At 42.1% G+C, this 19,655-nt stretch overlaps 1 protein-coding gene across 11 annotated transcripts in view; it reads right to left on the bottom strand.

The window, feature by feature from the left end:
- Positions 1 to 19,655, bottom strand: part of brsk2a (BR serine/threonine kinase 2a) — a 160,524-nt gene that overhangs the window by 34,073 nt on the left and 106,796 nt on the right. For all 11 annotated transcript variants that reach the window (XM_069528951.1, XM_069528952.1, XM_069528955.1 and 8 more), the window contains exons 3-5: positions 16,576 to 16,661; positions 13,046 to 13,186; positions 2,930 to 3,046 (exon numbers count right to left, since the gene is read on the bottom strand). In XM_069528951.1, coding sequence (XP_069385052.1) covers positions 2,930 to 3,046; positions 13,046 to 13,186; positions 16,576 to 16,661 — 344 coding nt within the window. The remainder of the gene's footprint in view (positions 1 to 2,929; positions 3,047 to 13,045; positions 13,187 to 16,575; positions 16,662 to 19,655) is intronic.

Below are 19,655 nucleotides of genomic sequence, written 5' to 3'. Positions count from 1 at the left end.
TCCTCCATAGCAAAGAGTTATCATGGAGTCAATAGATGAGTTCCTGCTGCTTATTTTCATGAAAAATCCATCTTGTTGAGTCAGATTTGTGTGGCTACTCTCTGCACACAAGATAATTTCCTTCAATCAATCAGTGTAACAGAACTAAACAGCGAGCGATGATGAAATCGCCGCTGATGGGCTCGTGCGGCCGGAAGGAGACGGAGAAGTCGGTCGTGTGCCTGCGTCACTGCATCCATATATTTGTATGTGCCTGTCAGTGCCTCTGCTCATCTATAGATCTGCATGTCTGCATGTATTTATGTATGTGCTCCGGGGCTCCCCCTACTCCTCCTGAGGCGAGTCTCAGCTTCACTCAGCTCCATTACCCGTTGCAAATGGAATACATTTCTGTCAGACTGCTGCATAGTGAGAGAGGGCCAGATAAATGCATTTAATTATAAAGTGTCATATCTACACTTAGAGATGGGACAGTCAGAAGAGCATGAATAATCAATATCTACACACACACACACACACGTCTACACGTATTAGGCCATGACACAAAACACACACACAGAGCTTCCACATTCCTGTGAGACTCAGACGCATGCAGAAGTGGATATGGAGCTGAGTGGAAAGAAAACAGAACTACTTTGCTTGACTGTGTGTGGGAGTGTGTGTGTGTGTGTGTGTGTGTGTGTGTGTGTGTGTGCGCATCGCATGTGTGTGTGTGTGTTTGTGGTGTGTGTTAGTGCTTGCATCTTTGTAAGACAACACTGTGTTCCCACCTGCAACAAGTGCCTTAAGCACTTTGTAAATGTACGCGGGGGACTGAGCAAATGCACTGCAACGGGATCAGTTAGCACAAACACTCCAATCAAATATAGGCGCAGCTGCAAAAAGCTAAGTAAGAGCTGCCGCATTATGTGGCCTTTCTAGGAACAGGAAACACTTCAATGTGGTCATCATGGCTGCAGAATGACTCAGTCGTGCACATTTTACTTGCAAATAGCTTTGCAAGCTGCTCTCAGTTCGCCTGAGCTCCACGGATGAGTCATGAGTTTATGCTCTGTGAGACTGTTCGAAAATAATTATGCAACAGCTTCAACTGTTTGTTTACGTGTTTCCATGGTTAAATGAGCAGTCATGCATGTAAAACGCCTTGAGATACGTTGTCATTTGTCGCAATAAAAATTGAATTGGATTGAACGCACATTTTAAGAGAGTGAGGGTGTCCGGGACGGAAAGGGACAGCCAGAGAGACGACCAAACAGGAAGGGGACAAAGGGTCTCGAGGGTCAGGGATGAGCTAAGCCTCGCCGGCTACATGTGCGCATGCGTGTTTGGTGAATTGCGTGTATGCGAGTGTGTGTAATTGCAGCTGCAGCTGATTTGGAGGTATAATCTGGACAGAATCAGGTCTGAGCTGGGGACAGATGTCACAGGGCCCAATATAACCCTCGGCCCTGTGAACAGTGTCAACCACAGAGCAAAGATTCTCCCAGAGCACCACCAACCTGCAAAAGAATACGATGTGAAATAGATGGTGCCTCATACTTTGGTTTACATCTAATGGGCTGTCCGTACCACCAGATTCATCCACTGTTTGTCCTCATACTTTGCAGCCTACCCCATATGACATCACATTTAATAGTTCCAGATTTTTATTTGAATCTCCAACAAATGGTGCACACTCATAAATATTAGTCCTTGAAATGTGTTTTTTAAAATCAAGATCAGTGAATTATTCCCTTGGAAATTATGTGAAAATGTGAAAATGCCTCCTTGGCAGAAGCTGATAATTAATAATAAAAACAATGTCAATTTGCTTCATCTATGCCTGTTATAATTATAATTATTACTTCATATTGAATTCACATTGAAGTTTGAATATAAGAGTGAGATGAAAGTCAGAGGATAAGTTTCTGTGCTGCAGTAAAAACCTCTAGTTAATCCACCTTGTCACAAACTTTACAAACCAAGTACCAAAAGAAAACCACGATCAAAAGAGCTGCTTTTATTGACAATTGCGAAACTGTATATCGTTCAGCACACTTCAGGGTTAAATAAATGAAAAAAACACTCCCACCACATGAATGACCATATATGAAAAACTTTGAAAGTGACTTTTCCTGTGAGCGAATTCATTACAGTCGTTGTGGGATTGATGGGCCTGGCGTGTTCCTGACTGCAGGATCATAAAACCCAGAGCCTGAGATGAGGAGACGGAGAGCCGTAATGTGTGGCCGTGGCCCTGGCCTGCTCACAGCGAGACAGCGCAATCTGTGAGAGACACCAACTGTCTCTCCTCAGGAGATCAACACTGCACGATAACAGAGGCTTCGAGAACACAGCACCTCGCGGAGGACTCGATAGCTCCACTCAGAATCAGCTTTATTGGCCATGTATGAGTACACGTGCAAGGAATTTGAATCTCAATGCACAGAAATAGACAAATAAACAAAAAAACAAGGACAACAAAGCAGAACAAGGTTAAGCAAACTTAACCAAAACATCCTCCTCTTCTTTTCCTCTCTGCATCAAACACAAACTCCACCTGTCCCCCAACTATGACTTCTTAGTTCTTAGCATTATCTAAATTACCTCCAACAATAGAGGTCAGGTTTTCATCTGTGTTTGTTTGTTTGTTAGCAGGATTACGCAAAAAACTTGACTTTTATTATAACAAAACTTGGTGGAAGGATGCAGTATGGGTCGGGAAATAATCAATTTATGGATATATTGTTGATTAGGGGGCAGATCCAGGATTTTCTTTCCACTTTCTTTAACACTTGGAGGCGTTTTCGTTGATTTCTCATTGAATAATTCATGGATTTGATGAAAAACACTCGATATGTTTAGGGCCGAGGTCTTTTTGTGCATGAGGATGTGAGGCGGACATTTCATTAGACAAGGTTTCCATTGCAGTGTTTTGTATATTACTTACCCACAGCTGGTTTCCAGCAGACTGTCTCCGACCTGAAGGGAGGCCATGCCAAAGTCTGCTATCCTGATGTTGTTCTTTTCATCTAGCAACAGGTTCTCTGGCTTCAGATCCCTGTGGCTGGAAGAATCATGAGACAGAAACATAAAGCAGTTAATGAAGCATGAAATAACACATCATAGTTATGGCAACTGGTGAAAATGAGGAGAAGTGAAAGGCGGGCTTCAAGGTCTACCGAGCACCTGTGGGTCTGACTCGTATCCACATCATGCAACGCAACTGTGAACAACACAGCATCTTAACGTGTTACTGAGCGCCCCCACTTCCTCTCTGCAACACCTCTCTGTTTGATCCGACCGTGCTGAAACTCCCACCTCAGCACTGGGGCTTGTACGAGGTGTGACAGCCCCCTGGTGTGTCCTTCTCTCCTTCTCCCTTCCCCTCTCCCTACCTCTTCACCCCCTCATTCTTCTCCTCTCATCTCCCAGACAGCCACTGGCACACTGGCGGAGCCAGCAGCAGAGGTGGGGGTCATTAGCTGCCATTCATTACCATGAAACACAGCGAGGGGTAAAGCATCCAGCGGACGCCATCTCCCTCCTTAAAGTGGACCACTTCTCATATCCCACATGCTGTTGCTGTGTCGGAGGTTAAAATCTCAATTTTGATGAGTGACTGTTCAGTTGTTTTTGCATTTTATCGAACATCTCTTCCCAGTGTGTGGGCGGCTCTTGCGATGTATATCAATGCTGAGGGAGGCAACATAGACGCACTGACGTCTACTGTATCTGTCCTTTCCATAATCTTACACGTAGCCGAACGATAGAAAGGAACAACAGCTGGATGTGTCTGCCTGTGAAGAACGCCTCATCGAGAAGGGACGTTTAACCTCGGATGACATCAGCTGCTGTGCGACTAGTTTCCTGTCCTGAGGGATTAGCTGTCAGCTGGTCACTGGCAGTCTCTGTGATCCCTGCTATAATTGAAACAAAACACAGATAGCATCTAAAACAGTTCTCCCCGGGCTAAAGCCTTTATCAGTTCACACAACCATCATTTGGCAGAGACGCTGGTCTTTTGAATAATACCGTCAAAGCACATGAGGAAGAAACATTCACTGATCCGCTCATGGGCCACCGGTGAGAGACTCTGGTTCTTCTGGGCATCTCCAAGGTGCGTATGCGTGTAATCCTGCCTCTGTTCTGTAAGAGTATTTTGTCAAAACGCCTGATTGAGGTTTTAAAAAATAATGTTTCTCCCGGCAACACAGCTAAAAGTTAGAAATCACTTGCGGCTGGAGTTCAAATGCAACAGAAGGTCAACTCGCAACTTTTTCAACACAGGAACCAGACAGCAGGGCCTGGAGAACATTCAATAATTTGGTGTGACATCAGCCCTGACTGCAGCCGGTGTTTCAGGCGCCGTTCAAACATGATTAGCTATTAAAACCATTAGAGAGGTAACACCCTGATCTTCACAGACCCCAATCAGAGCGCAACAGTCTCAACAGAATCATAAATATCTAAGTACACGCCTCAAACTTTCAGCCTCAGACGTAAAAAATCCATCAATCATCATCAAAAAGACTCGTAAACGTGGCACAAACCAAATGTCAAGAGACAAATGCACAAAAAGAGAGAGAGAGGGCAGCAGGATATTTATCCAACAACAGCATCAAGGGGACAAATTGCATCTGGATGCTTTACAGTTTGTCAGGACCCTGGTATCCATAATGGGACATGAAACTGCCTCTCTGACACATTAGGCTGCACTTTGCCACTGTAATCTTGCACACGCAGCAGGCTCCGGGATGTATAATATGTCATGCAGGAGCGGAAGCTGTTAGGCGAAGTCAACGGCTGCGTTGAGGTTGAATGGCTGCAGTTTGTCTCCTCCTAGAATTTGGGGAGCAGAGTGCCACAAGGCTGCATGCAGATCTCGGAGGGGGGGTGACGTTTCAAAAATATTGTGCATGCAGTGCTCGCAAAGTTGGTTTCTGCCGGACAGGAAACAGTACAGTGTAAATGTTGGTCCACACGGGACATGGGAAAGTGTAGTTAAAAGTACACAGGAGTAAAAAGGAGTAATAAAGTAGAAATATAAAAACAACAAATACCAATGGAGGGCCACTATAATAATTATTATAGTCATCCTCTTGCCAATAAATGGAGGCAGATATTGATATTTATTACGTATCTACGTTGATGTGTGGCACAGGCCTCACTAAGCTGTTACGATGCAGCTCAGTTTAATTTACAGGGCACATGTGTGTGTCTGCGTGCTGTCTGACTGAGGTTTACACCCCAGTGGGGCTGTTAAACATGATTCTTGCAATCTCACACACCGAGCTCTTAATTGCCTGTGATCATTTGCACGTAGCACACGGATATGTTGTGTTTTATCGAAGGTTACAATGGGTCTGTCCTCGTGGGGCTCGCATCCCTATAATATCCCAGACATGTTTATGGTGATGAGCAGGTTTGCAACTAAATTCTCCAGCCCGAGGAAAATTAACTCTTTTCCATGGTGGCGCATTGTGACATACACCATGTTTAACATTGCCTCTTGTTATGTCGTGTGGCTCTAAATGGCCACAGCACTCGAAACTAATTCTAATGGCTCAAATGTATTTTTTACATTTTTAGAATATTAACATGGGCTGAAAACGTCACCTGTTTTTTTTCCATTTTCATGAAGTACTTAAGCCATCCTGTTATCATTACTGTAAGTGGAGTTTTTAACCGTCACTGTGAGTTGAAAAGCCATTTAGCCGGCGGTGCACCTCTGTGCCAGCCTCCTCCTATTTTTTCTTTTTTTAACTTTTTAGGCTTCTGTTGACCCAATTAGAGAAAGACCAAGCACATTCGCTAAAAAAAATGCTTGAGGCTAATATTCTATCACGTTAGCAAAAGAGCACAACATTCTGACTGCTGACTTCGATGTGTTAGGCACAATCGTTTATTAGCCAACAGGGTTCATTTGGTTTTAACAGCAATTAGGGGCAAGAAAGATAAAGTTGTGTTTCTTCACTTCTTTTTTTTTTTGCTTTGTTATGAAATTAGTCTGTCTTAGAATTTCTTAGTACAAAAAGTTATTGGTGAAAAAGAGATAAGACTTTTGCTGTTATATTATTCTGTTGAATTTGTGTCTTAATCTTTAGAGTAGCAGAATAAAACATGTGAATAGTCATTTGTTCGACGTCAAGATAAAATTCTTTTATGTGATTTAAAGAGTTTTTTACATCCCTTTTGGAAGGAAAATTTTCATTTTTATATTTCATTTTTTTAAAAGGAACAAATCTAATTCCAATAATCTAAAGGCAATAATCAATTTTAAGAAATGAAGAAAGGCAGTGAAGAGGAGACGGCAAGCAAGTGAAATGTATGTAAGCTCTCAACGAGCTAACATCTTGTTTAAATGTTTAATGGACATGGAAATTGACTTTTTGGACTTCAAAGATACACACAGTACCTTTTGGTGAGTAATATGCGATAAAATATGTAGAGTACTTTTAGCTTTTTATAAGCACATTCCACAGGGCAAGATTAAGAGCTACTTTCTTGGAGAGACGATGTAACTATTGGTCTGATATGTTCTTACATTCTTGTTAGGATTTTGAAAAGTTCACTTGGATAACTCAAGTGCCCCCTTGCAGCAATAAATACAAATTGTAACTGGATTCAAATTGAGAAAGAGATCACGACTATTTTTCACAGATTTTCAAAGATGTTCCTGTCTAGTGACGGCTCATTCAAGAGCGTTCTTTTTGTCAGCTGGTGTTTTGAGCAACACAGCGACGCGTTGTCGCATGTAATGCAGTGACTAAAAAAGCGGGATTTACAATAAACAAACGATTTGCTTTGTTGTGACAAATCTGTGTGTGCAACCCAGCGTTTGCTCCTAATCCAGAGGAGTTCGACTGGGTGAAGATAGGACGAGCAGCAGACCAACAAGACGGCATAAACAGATAAGCTGTCAGAGAACCGTTGGAGTGAAGGAGTGGCACAGATATTAAAAACCCAAAGCACGTTAGGCGTCTACACATGGGGCTGTGGTTGTGCAAAATTTCTTTTTTAAATAGCTGTCTGTGTCTTTCTCAGGATAAGAGCGACCAATTGTCTTAATAGTATCTCATCACTGGTCATTGTACTTCTGATATTTCCACATATGACTGGATGTGAAGTCATATTGGCCTTTTTGGCTTAGTTCCCCTCTTTAATCTTCTCTTCCATTCACCATTTTACTTCCTATTTGCTACCCTCTTCTCAACTTCCCCTCACAGCCAACAGCCCATTCCCCCTAAATCAAGCACCAAAGACCAACCTACTGCTTCAATTCTCCATCCTCTTCCTCCTCCATCCCATTTCCACTCCTCCATTCTCTTCCCGACATCCTCTCTCACCTCCTCCTCTCACACACTGACACTTGAGGAGGAAAAACTATCAAGAGAAAAATATGACGACGAGGAGACAAGAGAAAAAAAGATTTCCATTCGGTGTTGTTTGCAACCATCAGCCGTAATGATGATAGGCTATAAGTACAGGCTTTCTACAGGGAGGCAGACAGAATATCATCTAGTAAAACTCTCCTAAGAATGTCAACAAACACACGGCCCGCAAACAGCCACAAGGGCATGAGCTGCTGGTGATAGGGGGACAGACACACAGGGGATGGTTGGTGACAAACAAGCCAACATGGACTGCATGATTACAATCGGGCTCGGAAGTTAAACAGAAACAGTAGATTCTCATTCAAATGCCATGCAAATTGTCACTGGAATCGCATCTAATAACATTATGCTAACACTGGGAGTTAGATGCACATAGATAAACAGCCAGTGATGCCAATTCTCCGTCTGCTGCCATTAAACTATGGCAGGAGAGGAAATGAAATGACGTAGTTACCAGAGAGCTAGCCAGGCCTTAAACGATGGAAAAACATGTGGAGAATGTGAAGGAAATATTTCCTTTGTTTGTTTCATGTATTCATTTAAGGAAAGTTATGCTCTCTGTGTCATTTCACACATAACTGCCGCTGTTCATGCTCATAAGTTCATGCTCATGCTTCACGCCCGGTGAGGAATTTGTTTGACGTCTGTTTTAACTGACCTTTGTCTCATATTTTAAATGAATATAACAACTTTCCCACCTTTGCCAAATACAAGAACTTTTGTGTGATTCTTACATAATATTTCAAATATCTGGCTTCTTTACTCTGTTAATACACAAATCATAAATGTGCATGCACAGAGTTATGGTTATTATATGTTGGCCAGACTAGGATTACCATCCTGTGGTTGAAAAGGTCTGCTGACTAGTGCACTTCTACATTAAATCTCTCGATACTCATGACGTCACTGTGACCTCTCACCTCTTATTACTTAACCTTAGAGTCCAGGTGTCAACTGATCCAAATTTGAAGAAATTCCCTGGAGGCAGACTTGAGATATCTTGTTTAAAAACCCTGTTTTGTGATGCCACCGTGAACTTTGGCCATTAAAATGTTATCAGTTCATTTTCAGTTCCAAATGAACATCTGTAGCAAATTTGAGTTTACTCCCTCAAAGCGTTCTTGAAATATCATGTTCACAAGGAGACGGACAGAAGCAAAACCCCAAAAACATGATGCAAGCAAATGCCAATGTCAACAAAAACATTACTTTGTATATGCCATGGTTGAATATTCAAACAATATTGATGATATCTTACAAGAGAGATAAACGCTGTTTAATTAAAAGGACCTGTGGCTTTCTTTATTTCCCTCTGTGCTATAAACCAGTGATGCCACAGACAGATGCATGTGACTCTCTGAGCCTCGGGAAGAGACTAAAGCAGGTAATGACGGAGTGAGTGTGGGAGACCGAGAGAAAAGTGGATATGGATGATGCCCGTTATTATGCCACTGTGTGGGTTTAATGTGACGTCTGGACCAGGTGTTTGTTTGGACACGTGCAGTTTGTGCACATCAGTGTCAGCAATGGGACGATGTGTGACTGTGTGAATGTGTGTGAGAGCACGTACGACGAAGGTCTATTTGCAGGTTTCTCCTCCAAAGTCCACCAGCAATGTCTGCCGGACCAAGTGGAATGGATGGAGGTACTTCACCTGACAGTCGTTATCTTAACAAACACAAACACACAGTGGACAGAGCGCGTTGGAGTCGAGGTGACATCCTTCATTGATAATTGTGCTTCTGTGTGTGTGTGGGCGGGCATGTGTGTGTGTGTGTGAGTGGCTGCGAAAGTGTGTGATTGCTCATGCACATGAATAAGGTACGGTGTAGTTTAAGTCAGGCAGATCTCCGTGTAGACAAAGTGGTGTGATGTGGAGTGGGTGGACGAGATGACACGGGGTGTGATACAGGGGTGTGTTTGGTGTCAACCCCTCTCGTTCACCTCTGGTTGAATCATGGATATAATCTCAGCGTGGATTTGGAAACTGAAAAAAAAAAAATCAATACGATGTATCTTCATTGCTCACATGAGAATAACATGATACACTTGGTTTATCACGGGAAATAAAGCAACTGTAGGTGCTTTCTATATTAGTTTGACTGCAGCAAAACGTGTGCAGTGTTCTTCATACATTGATTTATATGTTGCCTCCCGTCACAATATCTAAACTGACTGCCACATGTTAATTTTTTTTGGTTTTCCCACTGTTCATTCAAGCTGTGCACTCTTTCTCCCTCTATCTCACCATCTCTCACATCTGGCCATAGGGGGCACCGGCAGAAATCCCACTGCGTGACCATAAAACGTTTTTACCGTCCCGGCCTGTCTCTTCACTGAACCTCTCTACGTGGGTGTCACGTGCTGCTAATGGCTGAAAGTCCAATCACAACATCTGACCCTCATCAACCTGAGGAAGTGAAGCTGCATAGTATGTTGTTCTTTGTGAGAGTCTCTGAAAATTAAAAGATTTGTGGTGAAGCATCTTCAAAACAATATTATCTATCTAATTTGTGTCCACCCAAAATTTTAAATCCTGTCAGGAACACAGGTTTAAACAATGACACCAAATCAAATGATCAAATTATCCTGTTATTCTTTTCTTTCTTTTGTGTAATCTTAACCTCAGTTAATGCACAAGCCTGGGTAAAAAGATTATGTGTTCAGGAAAAACTCACTTTACTCCTCTCAATCAATGAGTGTCTCTGTCTATCGCAGACTACATCGACTTCTCTGGAGGATGTTAACTGTGTAGTCGAAGCTGGGATCTACGTTTAAATATGTTTTACTGATTATTCCTTTCCCTGCTCATTGCCTACCCTGCCGACTCTTCTCTCATCTTCCTTGTGTGCGTCATCCCTTTCTCTCCCTGCACGTAAAACAACACATGATGAGATGGGAGAGAGAACTTGTGAGTGAGAAACAGCCGTTCTCCTCTACATTCTTTCATTCATCCACACACAGCTCAAGAAAGATAATAGGGGACGGAGGCTGAGGATGGAAGCACACAGAAAACAGGCGTTGTGCAGAAAAGGAGAGCTGAGGAGCATTTGTTCATCTGAGCAATGAGTCACAGAGAAAAGGGGGCACCTCTTATGGCCTGTGCAGGTCCCCCCCCCCCCGAGCAGAGAAGAAGAAAATGGAAGAAATGATTGCAGAAACACTCTTTATTGAGGGGATGCTGAGATCTCATTAATGGGGAATGGAGGGGATGTGAGCAGCACTGCGGCTGTCTGTTTGCCCCTAATTAACGTTGGGAGGAGGGCGAGAGGATGTGGAAAAACCTAAATAATCCTCCTCACCATAGATTTGCAGGGCATCATTTTCTAAGCGTGTTACTGAGAGGATTTTATGAGCTAAGACGGAGAGATGGCAACGAAATAAAACATGAGGGGTTTGATAAATCTGCTTCTGAATCTTACGACAAAAGAGCTGTGATAATCAATGTAGTGCATGTGCATACACTTAATGTCAGTCCCAGATGCTTTATCCTAATCGATAAAAGACTTCTAACTTTCATTCCCATAGAGGGCAGTTTTTTTTATTTCCAGTGACACAAGTATAATCTACAGTGGTTTTAATTCTCCCTGAGTTCATCAACTACCTACTTAACGGTTCAAACAATCATCTGAACGCAAGCAAATCATCATCCTCCGATAATCAGTGAAATGCAAAGTAATTTGGACACGAGGAGTCAGTAGCTCATACTGTGCATAACAGCTCCCACATGGCTTTATTACTAAAAGCAGAAACTATACTGTACAAGATTACGAAATAGATCAAATCGCACAACTTCATACGGTACCTAATCATCCCATGACGAATCAGTTTAATTTGTTCCTTTTAATTGCCCGTGCAGAATTATGCAAATCTATCTGCCAGGCATTAAGCGTGAGGAGTAGTACACCATGACTGCATTTTCACAGGATTGGTTTCCCCTTCGTCGACAGCGTTGTTCCGAAAAAACTTTCAAGTATGCTCGACTGTGCACTGGAGAGTAAAAATAAAATCCTCTCTCCCTCTCTAGCGTTTTCTGCCACATTAGCCTTGGCAAAGAAGTTATGATGGGATCACATAAATTCCCATCATGAGTCGACTGGCTGGCTAGAAGTCATTGTGTCGATGAGAAGACAACGACCATGGCCTGACCATGGCTTTTATGATGAGTTTTATGATGATATGTTAATGTTTGTAATTTGATGCCCCTGCCTGTGAATGTTATAGCAGAGTGAGCAGCAAGCAAACAAACTAATAATGTGCTGCACCCTTGATCCACTCTCAGCAGTCTCCACTGTTGTTACACTCTGGAGATTCATCTGATAGGAAAATTGTAAATGTCTGACAAACTCTAATGAAAAAAATGTAATTAGAATAATAATGTAATAAACATTACATCTACACTCTGAATGGCTTATGTTATTGTGACAATTGGCGTATTGACTTTTAGGTAAAAGCAGGTTACAAAAGGGAACAGCAAACATAACAGCAAGTGACTGAATATGAAAATGTCGTTTGAAATCACACCAGAATTAATCAACTACATGTTTTTCTCCCCAACTCATCTTTAAATGTTTCTCCTCTTTTCTGCAAAGTTGCTGCAGAATAATTTGAGATGGCAAGATGGTAAATGGTTAGAAACATGAATGCTGAGCTCAACAAATACAGGGAAGTAGAGTATAACTGTACTAGAGTAGAGAATAACTGTACTAGAGCATAACTGTACTAGAGTATATCTGTACAAGAATATAACTGTACTAGAGTATAAATGTACTAGAATATAACTGTACTAGAGTATAACTGTACTAGAATATAACTGTACTAGAGCATGACTGTACTAGAGTAGAGTATAACTAGAGTAGATCTGATATCTGATACAACAAACCTTGAGACAAAAGAGTTTTTCAACAAGCAAACTTAAAGTTGAATTCATATTTTGAATCATTGGTTTGAAAACCAAACAGCATTCTGAGGCTATGAATAAACTGATTGGAATTTAGATTGTTGATTCACTTCAGGAAGAACCTCTATCATTTCAGAATTCATTATTTGGAAACTCATTATTTGTTCAATGTTGTATGACGACCAAATTGAGTTTGTTACACCTCCTGGGTATGGTTGTTTATTGGGCCCTTTTAACTGTATGTAATGTTGTTTTTATGGATTGCACATAATGAATGTGGCTTTTATGGTTGTTCCTCTAAGTACCCACAATATTATATAAACTATGGTGTTTACTGTTCTCTATAACTATACAATGAACGAGTCTGGGGGTATGTTAGTGTTCTATCCTATCATTTTTTCTTCTTGCAAAGTACTACTAAGTGTATTAGTACCATTATTACTAATCTATGTGCACTGTACTCTATTGAACGATGTGCAAATGACAGTAAATGTCTTATATCGGGTACAATGTATTGCTGCGTGTATACCGATTCACATTTGTGAGTTTTATATACTTTATAAACCTATAAGTACTTTTGTCAATGTGTGGTGAAACCTATATATGATCGTATCGTTATTTTCCAAATATCATAAAGTGAAAAATCTCATCAGTGAAAGATACTTGGGATTCCCCAGGGATCAGCGCACTTCCATCAGTCCACCCCAACCCTTGACATGAGTCGAGGCAGCTGGGGCAAATATTTCAACAGGTGGATCATCTGACTTACCATATGGAATGACTGTGGCAAAAATCCAGCGCTGACATGATCTGTCTGAAGAATTTCCTGGCCTCTTTTGGCGTTAACCTGCCTTTCTTCACCAAGTAATCAAACAGCTCACCACCAGACACATGTTCTAGCACAAGGTACCTGAGAGACAAAGAGGGGGAGAGGGGGAGACAGGGAGGCGAGGGAGCAAGGGGAAGAATGAAAGATGAAACAAGAGGAATTTGCAGGAGACAAAAAAAAAACTCATGCACGCATAGAAAAGAAAGATTCTTCTCGTAGAGACAAGAACAAACAGTGATGCTCTCCACAGAGCCGTCTGAAGGATCCTGTAGAAAAGAAGAATGAGAGGCTCCGACCTCAGACGTCTGTAAGAGCTGGAGCAACGAGGGAAAAATTGTTCCCTTGTAGCCATTACATGCAGACAAAGCACCCGGGATCAATGATCTGATCTCTCCAAAGCCGTATCATGTTGACTATTTTTTTATTTTGTCATCTGTAAGCTGTCCCCACAGTCAGAGAGTGAAGCCTGCCGACAGTGTATTACAATACACTCTGTATGTGAATGGCTGTGATATTGAACACCCTGACCTCCTATGGGAGGCATCAGAGCGATGATAAAGTTGTATTATACAACAACAAAAAAATGGCGCACACTGTTCCCAGACAAGTGTGAAGTGAAGGAGAAAGAAATAAAGAAAGAGAAGCAGAGAGAAAGATATTGAAAGATCCAGCTCCTTATACACCGATCTGCCACAACATTGAAGGAGACATATTCTGCTCATATTCAGGTTCATAATTTTATTTAGTTTTTTTAATTTAAAAGTTTTACCATCTCTAATGTTCAGAAAAATGCCCTCATTCTGTCTATTGCTGTAGATCCTCTCTTCAGCTGCTGTCTGAAATGCTTTGTTTTAGCCTCTGTCTCTTAAAAGTTTGGTCTCTGCTCGCATGTTACAGCTGACGGGGTAGAGTTGGTGGTTCGATGCCAGTCTTCCCCATCTGCATGCCGAAGTGCCCTTGGGCAAGATACCCAACCCTAAATTGCGCCTCATAGAAGAAGTGCTGTTCACTGATGCACCTTGTGTGTGTTTATGTGTCTGTGAATGGGTGAACGGCAAAAAACTGAACTGTAAAGTGGTTTGAGAGGTCGTCGATATAAATACAGACCATTTACCATTTAAAGCGCGAGCAGAGAGGGTAGGCCAGGCTATGCTATGCATGCATTGTACATAGTAATGTCATGTGACATCACAATGGTGCCGGAGTATCGGCCTGAGAAGTTTGAGGAGCTTCAGGAGCAGTGTTTACCATTGGAGAGAGGAGCTTTAATACACTAGCATGAGAGGAAAAGGGGAAAACTGAAAAAACATAATATGTGTCCAGTTACTGAATCTAACGTTGTGGATGATCGGTGCATACAGAAGTTGTGTGTTGCTTTGAAAACATGCATACACACACACATCATCCTTGCCATCACATTTCATACGGCCACTCTTCAGGTCTGGGATCATAGTGGGCGCAGTTTGTCAACCTGACTGAACAGCCATGATGCTCTGTGGCTCCAAGGGACAGGAAGGAGATGAATCCCTGCTGACCCAGGCCTGAAGCTGCATCTGTGGGCCGGGAGCCAGCGGTGCCGTGCTCCTGCTCCGCACCGGCTTGCTCGTATATCGTACGCTGAAAACTCCCTCTATCTTCACTAGGACAAATTGAATCTCAGACAGGCAGTGAAATACTCTTTCCTCTCTCTCGCTCTCTCTCCCTGCTGTGGGTATATGTGTGTGTGTGACCGCACCGCTTTGATTTTATTGATTATACTATAGTGTTGCAAACTGTACATGGACAAAGAGCATGTGCTCACTAAACAACTCTAAACCCTTCAAACCAAAAAACCTCAGGGGCTTGGTCACTGTGTAACAATACCATCACCCAACATGAAGGCATTTAAAAATATATTTTTTATTCAATATGACTAAAATATGAATGTTTAGAAAACAATTCCAAAGTTTTAAGTTTCTTCTGAGTTTTAATGTTAACATTTTTAATTGATTGATTCTACCTATAGAAATTACTTGACAGATTATGAGCAGTATACTTGGCAGAGTATTAATCATCACGTTACAACAGTTATGACAGTATATTATTGTATAATGCTCTGAAGGTGAGCTTTCTACAAGCTGTGAAAATAAAATGTTGCATCAACTGTGCTTAAAAAGTATTGTTAATGATCAAGTAAAGAGATGCTAGCAGGTCATGTTTAAGAACTGGAGCAACATGAGGATCAGAGTATGTAAATTTCGACCTGTATTATTTTCTATGAGCTCCATAATGGCAAATATCAATACATACAATAATGCAACGGATGCAATAGATGCTGCAGTTGGCCTTAATGTGTCTTGATGGCAGCTTGGATGTAAGAGCAGGTCTTAAAAATAACTCATCTTGCATGAATTACTATTTATCATATTGCTACTGCAGCACAAATGTGAAATCAAACAGCACATGTGCATTGTGTTCACATGCTTTATGCACTATAAGACTATTGAGCTCTTTTTTTTTTCCCAGCGATCATTTTTCACTCTCAGCACAGGCTATATCAACATGATACGACCATTCATTAATTTCAAGCAATGAAATATCTATAAATAATAAATTGCCGGGCTATGTATCAAACTCTTTCCACTTCTCCCTCACCTCTTGTGCACACACATCACTTCAGTTTAAACAGCTTGTGGTGGGATCTTTGCCGACAGTATAATAAATCTTAAAAGCTCTGGGACAGCCGGCTCCTAACGTGCTGCTTGCCTATCAATTATCGTCTTTCAAGTAAAAGAGATCTGAGTGGGAATCTAAACAATATTAAGAGAAAAAATACATCAACGTTGTCAATTTGTCTTCTGTGATGCTACTGGTGACCAGCTGTCAAAAGTGAGGGAGCAATGGGCACAAAATGTGATTTTGATAATCCAATCATACAGTGAATCATAATATTCTGCTTTTCCTATCATCTTAAAGTATGAGATGTGCAGTTCTGCATGCTCAATCGCATTTGGGCTGTAAACTCAACATGACAACTAATTGAATTTAGTTGACAAACTGTGTTCTGCAGATCAAGAGGGCTACAATAAACTACTGATGGGCTTGTCAGTCACCACTGTGAAAGTTGGCTAATAGATTTATGTGAGCATGTGTGTGTGTTTCTGTGTGCAGCTGCTGCAGCAGACTAATGTGCCTGCCACTCTCCAGGGCTAATGTTTCTGGATGCAATGGTGTTGCCTCTGATAAGCGTGTCATGGTGTTTACATTGCGGAGAGTTCCTCTCCCTATTAGCAGTCCCCTAGCGTGCGTGACCAAATTAAATGCTTCATGCCCGTACTAATGAAGCATCCGCCCCTCTAAGGCTATCACTGTAGCCCTGCAATCATTATCAACCAATCAAAACTGCTTCTTGGTCCAACAGAATGATCTGTGGAAGCACTTACTGTGGCCAGTATTTTTACAATTTCACACAATACACTGGTGATACTTACAAGTACTTTTTATTTTCGTAGACGTCGTGTAGCTTTAGAACGTGTGGGTGTTCTATGAGCTTCAGAATAGCTATTTCTCGCTCCACCTGTAAAGGGAAAGAAAAGAAAGACAAAAAATAGAGATTTGATTAGCATGACAGAAACAAAATTTGGTTCTAATAATAATTTATGCTCAACAGGAAACAGATGAAGCCTTTTGTCCGTATACCGCGTTCACTTCATCAGTACTTGTGCACGTTTTTTAAAAGCTTACAGATATGGACAAATCGCAGTACCACCAGAAATCATGAGGGGTAGTGTAACCAATACTTCAAGTGAAAATAAAAAAAACAAGAGAAAGAAATTTCAACATTGGCAGACTTTTTGTAGGATAAACGTTGTGAGTTGGTAAGAAACTACAAGCATCCATATGTTACTTCACTTGGGCACAGGGCTAACAGCTTCGTTCTTTAAATGTACTTCATCACAACCTCCTCTACCGTCGACATGTTTGTTGTTGTCAGAAACTCTCAACTCTGCGCTGCCCTCTCGTGGATGAATTACTTAACAACCACACCAGCGTAAAGGTAGCATGGAAGTATGTGAACAGTGGTTACGTAATTTAATTCGGACGTATCTTCTTTCACACGCTTCATAATGGCGAATAAATGAGAATTTAAACTACATCTTTCCTCTCAATGTTGCAAGAAGTGAAACATCGGGGTGATAAACCCCCAAAACAGCCAGTGATGAGTTCTTGCCAGAAGTTACTTGGGAAAATCACTGTTCAAGAGACAAATCGGAGAGGCAGCAATCTGTAATAACCCTTTCCACACCCAGCACGAGCTTAAAAGGAAGTTAACCAGTGCAAAGGAGCTGACTGGCACTTTCTACTGGCAGAGAGGACGGAGATAAGCCTTGACAGCTGGCAAGCATTGCTATCTCGAGCGGAAAATGTAGTTTGCTTAACAAACTGAGGGAAAACAGGTCGTGTTTTTTCTTACCTTACAAAAACTATGCTCTTTTAACTCACAGAAAACAAACCAGGTTATCACTAAGCAATCACATTTCATAATCCTGAGGTTTGCTTGGGGTGAACGTTAATCAGCTCAGTTAGATAACAAACAAAAAGTAGAATAATCTGTCGGAGTCAGACATGCCACATTTGAACATTACTGTCCAGTAGGATTACAGGCTGTGAGGGAATCTGGGTCAAAATGTCCACTCAGGTACATCAATGTCTCCCAAAACAGGTTTTTTTTTTTCTCCTAAATGTTTTTTCTGCAGTTGTTTGCAGAGAGTGTACATGTACATATAGAGACAACACTCTGTCCAGACACACAAGGTCTTTTATTTTGCTTACGGAGCTGCTGAGAGACATGCACGCCGTACTGTGAGACAGGTGAGAGCTGAATTTCAAACAAATCGAGCAGATCAGTTTGGATTTGTGTCAGCATCTCCGTAATATGTAGTCAGCATGCACAGCTGCCACTGAAAATCAGCATGGCACCCAACATCAATAGAAGCCACCACTTTTCTCCAGCACCCCCTGTGCTCCGCTCGTGTGCTCCGTGCGGTTATCTGGTCGTCCATCTCCTCCTGATTTCCTGTCCGACCTTCTCCCCCACACTCTGTCCGTCTCACATCCACTGACAATGACGGAGATGAGGGGACAGTGCGAGTTAAAGGCTCCTCTGCCTCATCTCAATCCCATCATGTCTGTGACAGCCTTCGCATTGCTTTAATGTCACACTCATCACGACTATGAACACTCATGTGGAATGAAGTCAGAGCAAACTATGTTTTTGTTAAACTCACACAAAGCTGTTAGATGGACTGGATGTGAAATCAGGTTTCTCCTCCTTAATTATCTGTTCACCCATTTTCTATAATACCTGTTCTTTGACGGTCACATGAGGAGCTGGAGCCAGTCCCAGCTGACCCTGAGTGAAAGGTAGGGTACACCCTGGACAGGTTGCCAGCGTATCACAGGCCTGACATACACTGACTCATACCTATATCATATCTAACCCCAATCTACAGACACACCCCAGCCTAACCAGAGGTGTTCTTCAATTAAGTGGCCGCATCCTGTGGAGGACCCAGGCTATGCAGCTAACATCGGATGCAGCCTCCAACTGCCGCGTACACTCGACGGCCAAACCGAAATGAGACAGTCTTGTCTTCCTATTGCGTCACCAGCAACAAAGCTACAGACAGAAACGTTCTTGTGTGCCGTTAAGTGTTCGGTTGGGGAGTTTTCGCCTTGCTTTTTGCTGCCATTACATCTTTGAAAAACAGTCAATGAATCCTGGGGGCCTCTGTGAAGCAATTGGTCTACGAATGCAGCCCGACGAAGGATGCGGCCCCTAAATTGAGAAACAGCTCAGGTTTGGAACTAACCACCGAGCAGCCGTCCTTAAATATGCTCTACACGTTGTTTTTCATTTCACAGCAGCTTTCATTGGTGATCTCTGTCTGCACAATGTTGAAGTCCGGTAAACTTTATCATGATATTCTGTCTGAACAGCAACATCTCTTCACATTATCCAACGTGAAGTGCATCCTTAAAAGAGTTTTTCTCTTGAAAGTCACTTTCAAGTGAAAAACTCTATGCAGTGTGCATAGAGTTGAATCCGCAGCCAAGAAAAAGTCATTGGAGAATAAAAAAGCTAATGGACCTCGGCCCCACAGCTTGCCTGAAAAGGGTAAAGCGGTAGATGCATAATTAGCATTAGCATTGCACATCAGTGGGAGTAAGGGCTAGGCTAATCAGGGCTAATCTGGAGACTAATGAGCGCTATCAGCGGTGCTACACCGGGCCACTTTCTCACCTGAGGCTAAGGTGTGTTGTTAAGAATGAGCCTGTGGTGGTTATAGCTAGCTAGCCGGCAGCACGACTCCCCGCAGAGAGACTAATGCTCCCAAAGACTCAGGAGGAGATGAGCTGTCGGAAACGTTACAGAGGCAGCAGCTGGCTTCCTAAGCTCCCTTCAAGCGCCTCCTTTTGCTTAATTGAAATAAGAGAAATGAGGCTTAATGTGAAGACTTAACCGTACAACCGACTGCTTATTGCAAGATTAGCTGTTGATTAACACGCT

This window comes from Paralichthys olivaceus, chromosome 7 (genome assembly GCF_024713975.1).
Source record: "Paralichthys olivaceus isolate ysfri-2021 chromosome 7, ASM2471397v2, whole genome shotgun sequence".
Taxonomy (NCBI): Eukaryota; Metazoa; Chordata; class Actinopteri; order Pleuronectiformes; family Paralichthyidae; genus Paralichthys; species Paralichthys olivaceus.
The sequence above is the reverse complement of the archived record's forward strand: the minus strand, read 5'-3'. Positions and strand labels throughout refer to the sequence as shown.